This window comes from Thalia democratica, chromosome 4 (assembly GCF_965202585.1).
Source record: "Thalia democratica chromosome 4, ktThaDemo2.hap1.1, whole genome shotgun sequence".
Taxonomy (NCBI): Eukaryota; Metazoa; Chordata; class Thaliacea; order Salpida; family Salpidae; genus Thalia; species Thalia democratica.
The window spans coordinates 30,616,958-30,623,676 of NC_139168.1; the positions used below are offsets into that span (position 1 = coordinate 30,616,958).

At 27.0% G+C, this 6,719-nt stretch overlaps 1 protein-coding gene across 1 annotated transcript; it reads right to left on the reverse strand.

Annotated features, from left to right (window-relative positions):
• Positions 1-2,906: 2,906 nt before the first annotated feature.
• On the reverse strand, positions 2,907-4,098 carry LOC145834941 (uncharacterized). The gene is made up of 2 exons (XM_082942471.1): positions 3,614-4,098; positions 2,907-3,208 (listed from the first exon to the last, which is right to left on the reverse strand). Exons 1-2 carry the CDS (start codon positions 4,087-4,089, stop codon positions 2,971-2,973), a joined length of 714 nt encoding a protein of 237 aa, XP_082798597.1. The 5' UTR covers positions 4,090-4,098; the 3' UTR covers positions 2,907-2,970.
• Positions 4,099-6,719: the final 2,621 nt, after the last annotated feature.

Here is a 6,719-nt window from a genome sequence, read left to right on the forward strand (position 1 = left end):
TATTTATACCTTGAAATTTATCTAATTAGAGTTAAAAACTGTGGGTCATCGGAATTTAAGCCAAATCTACAAAACATTAACAAAACCCAAAGCCACTGAAAAATTTCAAAAATCTAATTTTATTTAAGTTAATGTAACAGTTGAAATTTAAACAGATTAAATAACTATCTAGAAAATTCTAAAAATTTTTTGAAATTGAATTGAGAACTATCTAAAAATTTCTAATTTAAACCAAATACCAACAAAACTCAATGAAAAAGTCAAAAACCTATTTTGTACTAGTAATATAATATGGTTTAAGTTTGTCTATTTTTCAGTTTATTAATATAAATTTGTTTCTGTGTCTGCATGAGCTCGTTAATTCCGTTCTTTTTTGATGCAATATGTATCAGATTCAACTATTAGTAAATCTTCTTTTAAGCACAACCTGCATGTCATTACTGCTCGTTTAGATTTTTCTTCCCTTTGTAGTATTTTCCAAGTTAATTTGTAGTTCTTGTTTTCACTTTTTAATTTGTGTGTTAATTTTAAAAGTTAGGTTGCTTGTTTGTACTGGAGGTAGTCTTGTCGTTTGGTTTGCTGTTTAATTGTTGTATTGTGTGTTGCTATATGTTTTTTTAGCTGATTGGCACTTAGTCCAATGTATATTTTTGGTGAATTGTCTGTTTTTATTTTTGCCTGGTAAACACTTTCTGCCCTACATTCTCCTCCTTCCAGGAGGCATGTTTGTTTGTTTCTGCAGTTACATGATTCATCTTTAGTTATTTTATTGTTGTTTATTAGTTTTTTGTTGTAGTTTTTTATTATTATTTCAATGTTTGTCATGCAGCTGTAGCTTAATCTTAAATAGATTTTGTTTAAATATTTTCTTAACTTACTATTTTCTCCAAACTGTTTGTTTATTATTTTTAGAAACTTTTTACCTGTGTTTGTTTTGACAGTTTTAAAATATGGGGGATTGAACCATATAGTCTTTCTTTTTCTATTTCTTTTTTTGTTTTTGCGTTCTTCTATATAGTCAATTTCATAATTGTATCTATTTATCTTTAAAGCATCATTATAGTCTTTTTTTTTATGTTGTTGAACAGGTTTTTGTTACTTGAATTTTTAGAAAGTCTGGCCTCTATCATTTTCGGGATTTGTTTTAGTATGGTTGGTGGGTGGTTTGATTTAGAATTTATATAATTTTTCTGTTGTTGTCTTTTCTGTATGGGTAGAATGTATGGTTCATAAACTGGAAAACAGACAAAACTTAAATCAGATTATGTTACTAGTACAAAATATGTTTTTGACTTTTTCATTGTGTTTTGTTGATATTTGGTTTAAATTAAAATTTTTAGATAGTCCTCGATTTAACTTAAAAATCTTTTAGAATTTTCTAGCTGGTTTATAAATCCGTTTAACTTAAATAAAATTAGATTTTTGAAATTTTTCAGTGACTTTGGGTTTTGCTAATGTTTTGTTGAAACTTGCTTAAAATTCCGATGCCCCATAGTTTTTAACTCTATTTAGATAATTTCAAGGTATATATATTTTTAAAATTAAAAAAAAGCTTTTAATTCAGTTAATTGGTTTTGATTCATTATATTAATTAGATATAGTTCGTTTTAAAAATACTACTAATTTTACCTAACTACACACTAATAAGCTTGAAATTTCGAATATGTAACATTTTAGTTTTTGTTTAGATTTTCAGGCATGAATAAGTTTTTTAATAAGATTATAGATATACGACATTGTTATGTGTAGCTTACTGTTTTTTTTTGCTTGAAGATGTCACAATTTTTTGTCACCGAAACCTGGTCGTAAATAAAATATTAAATTAGAACACCTTTATTTGTTTATAATCATCGTAAAAAAATTATCGTATAAAACTACATATTATAAAAATACTAAGCAAAAATGAAACTACAAATATAAAGTAAAAAGTTTAAACTGAGCTGTTTATTTTTGTTCTAATACTTATTATATTAGTTTTTAGTAATTCTATATATATATACTAAATTTTATTATTAATATTAAATATATATAATTTTGTACTGAATATTTGTAATGTACAATATTACGTCATACTGTTTTTTGTTTTTTTGCATAACTTTTGTATCTTTGTTTAGTACAGTGCTTTTTATTTTGAATTTAACTGGCTGATGATCAAAGCTTTATGAAAAATTAAAGCTTTGTGAAACATATGTTCCAGAGTTTTTAAAATCGCCATTTCAATAAATTATATATATATATATATATATATATATATATATATCTATGTACCACAGATGTTCTTGTGCTAAAACTTTATTTCAACTAAAGGCGTTTCACTGCTCTCAAATAAATTTAAGAACAGATCTACGGAGTCTATAAAATATTAACACACATACGAAGTTATATAAGTATAACCACAAAGCGTTTTTTTTTTTGTGAACTTTTACTACAAAACTTATGCGAAAATACTACAAAACTGCAAATATTATAGTAATTTGTACTCGAGACTTTACATATATTTACTTTATTTAAACTTAGCTAGCCAATTATATATTATTGAAACAAAACATATAGCAACAAAAAGTATAAAAATACTTTTAATAACGTACAAATCTAAACAAATTCTATTTTTAATAAATTTGTTTATTAAGTTTAGTATTTACTGATTTAAAACATCAAAAAAAATATAAACGCTTTTTGTTTCTGACAATAAAGTTCTAAAAAGAAACGAAATGGAATACCAAGTGATACCTTACAAAAGTAAACCGTAAATTAAAACAATTTTTTTTAACTCTAACGACTTTTACAAAACAGCTCAATCAAAATATAACGAAAACATTTTTACATTTGGTAAAAACTGTTTCTAAAATATTTAAAAAAAAATTTAGTTAAATCTTTTTCGTAGTTTTTTATTGAACTGTAGGCTATTAACTTTATTATGTTTATTGCTAGCGTAATAAAACAAACAGGTATCATAAATCCAATCAATAACTAAACATTCCAATTTTCGCACCTTCCGTCGTGAGCGACTGTGATCTTGGCTCCGTTGCAGACTGCAATGTTGAAGAAGCAAGTGTTCGAGTAAGTCCTGCCGTCAGAAGCGCACACCGGGTCGTAAAATTCCGCGCAAGAGTCAGGGCACTCTTTTTTGCATATACCTCTGCTCTCAACTGTTGGCACTTTCCTTCCTTGTCGTTTTGCCAAGCATTGCTCAAGTTCCAGTAAACATCTATGAAAACGTCTATATTTAACTTTTTTTAAAATTAAATTAGTAATGTTGAAGCGAAATATTTTCCTTGATTTAAGTTTGGCGGGTCGATTGTTCAATAAATAGCTTAAAATATACTTGCAATGCAAAAAATGCACTACTACTTAACTTCTGGTAGTATCCGAAACAAAACCTGTATTTTTAAGGAAAAAAAATCATTAGAATGAAATAAAAGCACAAAAAACTTTTAAAACGTTAAAATATATAAAAAAAAGCCTTTGTTTTACTATTGTAAAGTTTCCTATAAGTATTAAAAACACATTTAACAATTTTAATAAAAGACTAGTATAAAACAGTTCAAACAGATTACTACCTTGCCCCTACTAAAATGCTTTTAACTCAAAGCAAAAAAAAGAAACTTTTTACTTGTTAGCGTACGATTTTCCGTTGGAACCGCAAACAGGCAGGTAAACTTTAAAGCACACTTTGTTGCAGGCGAGGCATCTACCACTGTGCTTGGCCGAAAAACCGTCACCGCCTTTTTCCACCGCGTTGCAAGCTGCCATGTTCAAAAAGCACCTGTTGTTGAAAGTGACCCCGTTGGTTGCGCAGACCGGTTCGTACTCCAGCGAACAGGACCTTGAGCATTGTCGAAAGTTGCATTTTCCTAAACTTGTCAGCCGAAGAGGCTTTGCACTTTGGCAGGAACGTTTAGCGAGTTGGCATTTGTTCCCGTACGTTCTGTTGTCAGACCCGCACACAGGCTCGTCCTTGAAGCCGCATCGAATCGAGTTTGAAGAAAGCAGTTTGCAGAAAAACTTGAACGGGTGAGTTTGGTTGTCAGTATTTTGAATCAACTTAGTCAGCATAGCGTAGGAAGCACAAATGTACACGAGTACCATTTTCGCCAGTATGAGCTTCATCTTGAAATAATTTTTCTAGTTTGCGGTAGAGCGGAATACAATTTCAGCTTTTGTACGAAAAAAAAGGAAAAAAAAATTGTCTTCAATCCTGAGTTAAATTTAAGTATCTACTAATTTTTGTTGCATATTTTGTTTCTTTTTAAGATGAGATTGTTACAATCGAAAACAAAAAAAAAATACAAAAGGATATAAATATTTTTGTTTATTTACAAAATCTAAATTTGCAGTATGAGAAGTATTAGTTTTAAAGTTCATGAACCTTACAGAAATTTTATATGATGAAAAAAAAAATGCTTTGTAACTTAATCATAAAGCTATGTACATGTTCATAATACAATATTTTTGTTACAAACTTTCTTTTAAGAACCAACAAAAAAAATTATGTACCAATAAATTAGGAATATGTTCAAAATACATACAACAGTTTAAAGTTCAAAGCATTAACTGATGACAATCTAAAAATTCCTACCACTTTTTGTTAGTAACTGAACTTTGATATTTTATTCACTTTCTACCGAAAACTTTATTTTCAAGATGTTAATATGACTTCTGAGTCAATTTTTTAACAAAAATATTAAACCGATTGTTCTGCTACTTTCTATTTTTCGGACAGCTTGTAAGTATTGCACATATGCTTTTTATAGTAAACTAACTAAACTGTACAAAAATTTTTAAGAATTATTTTATACTTTGTTATTTTAGTAGCATACGTTAAGAAAATCAGTATGCGATATACAATTTAATTACAGTTAATAGTGTTTACACACTTCATTGAAGTATTACTTAAAGTCTCATTCGGACAAATACAAAATTATATTTTAAAACAAGTTATCTACTACAGTACAGTTCAAGTCTAAAAGTAATTTAGTTTAACTAAACGATTTTAAACTTAAACGTATTTAAACACTTAAAAATCTTTTTAAAAGTTACTTTGAATTATCTATAAGATTTAAATAAAAATATTATTTTATTTCATTGTATGAAAAATAGTCAATAAATCTTTTAAAAAATCATATGAAGCTTCAAATGATTATAAAGTTATTTCATGTAACAAAATAAAATACACTTTTTATAGACATTTCTTTGAAAAACAAACTAAACGCTTAATACTTGAATTACATTTTCAGTTTTCGGTAAATAAACTATCAAATTATGCAGGAAGTTTTTTGTTTACGTGGGAACTAAAGTATAAATTACAAATTTTTACATATTTTGTTTAAAAATTATCGCAAGGATAAATTTTCGAAAATATTAGCATACAAAACCTGATTTCAAAATACTATATACTTTAAAAATATAATTAACCAAACTCTTAGCTATTGACTAAAACAGTTTCAATTATATCTTATAAAGTATTTTCTTGTATTAGCCAAAATAGTTAGTTGACAATAAGAAAATAATTTTTAAGTGATCAAATTATCTTTTGATATTTTTTTTGTAGTTTTTATATCTTAAATACCTATAACCAACAAAATTATTGTCAAACATGCTTAAAGTTTATTGTATTTACTTATATACGATACAGGTCTAGTCGGCCACCCTTGTACCTTCTACAAGGTTTCCAGCTATAACCCATCCATTCTTCCAACTATAACCTTTACAGAATAGAGTTGGGACAACGGATAGGTTTATTAAGAATTAAGTCTTAAGATCTCGAAGAACGATGCATTTTAAAATTATTTCTTAACTTGTGATCTGAAGTTTTCAACAAAAACTTATGAGAAACCAGTGTAAAACAGCTGAGCACAACCCGCATAAACTTATTTTCAACAGTTCACATTAACCGCATAAACTTCGACAGTTCACATTCATTCAGACAAATCGTAAAAACAACTAATAAATTAGCTTAGATAGCTTAAACAAAGTATAAAAATGTCGTGGTAGCTGACGTGTTTACTCAATATTGCAAAAAACATCACACAAGAAACCAATAGGCAAGAGTTTTTGATTGTTTAGACCAATCGTTATACTGACTCGACAAAACATTATAGCTTTTTTTGCTTTAGATTTATATTTGCTTTACTTTTTTCTTATCACCACAACAGCAATTGTTTATTAAATGACAAAAATGCGCTCATAAAGTTTGGTTTAATGATATAGTTTACTTGATATGGTTAGTTTTTTTCTTTATTTAGCTTCATTCGCATAAAATAGGTTTATTTGTGTTAACAGCAAAGTTCTAAACAACTAAAAATTTAAGAAATAAAAACATGTATAGTTTTAAAAGTATGTTGTTTATTTTTCAACCTAAAGATTAATATGTTAATAATATTTGAATATTTTAACGGCCTGAAAAGTCTGATAAAATTTAAATTGTTAAACTTTTGTTGGACACCAAAATTTAAGTGTTCTTAAAAAACTAGTCATAATAAACTAATTACAATTTAAACAGCTTATGAATGTACTAAACTACGGTTATGATCAATATAAACATTTAAAACTATTTTTAAAATAATAATGAAAATCTAAGGTGCATTTACATATTGAATTTTTAGAAAATTTAACTATTGTTGAATTTTTTTTCAAAGAACATTTATATGATTTTAAAATGTGTCAAAAGTTCTTCAAGTTTAGTTAAAAACAGCTGACTATTTACTATTATTTTAATT

Excerpts from the sequence above, each read along its gene's own strand:
- LOC145834941 (XM_082942471.1), bottom strand. The coding sequence starts at position 4,089 with ATGGTACTCGTGTACATTTGTGCTTCCTACGCTATGCTGACTAAGTTG. Across the intron at positions 3,209-3,613 it reads GGAAAATCGTACGCTAACAA|ATGTTTACTGGAACTTGAGC; the intron begins GTAAAAAGTTTC and ends ACGTTTTCATAG.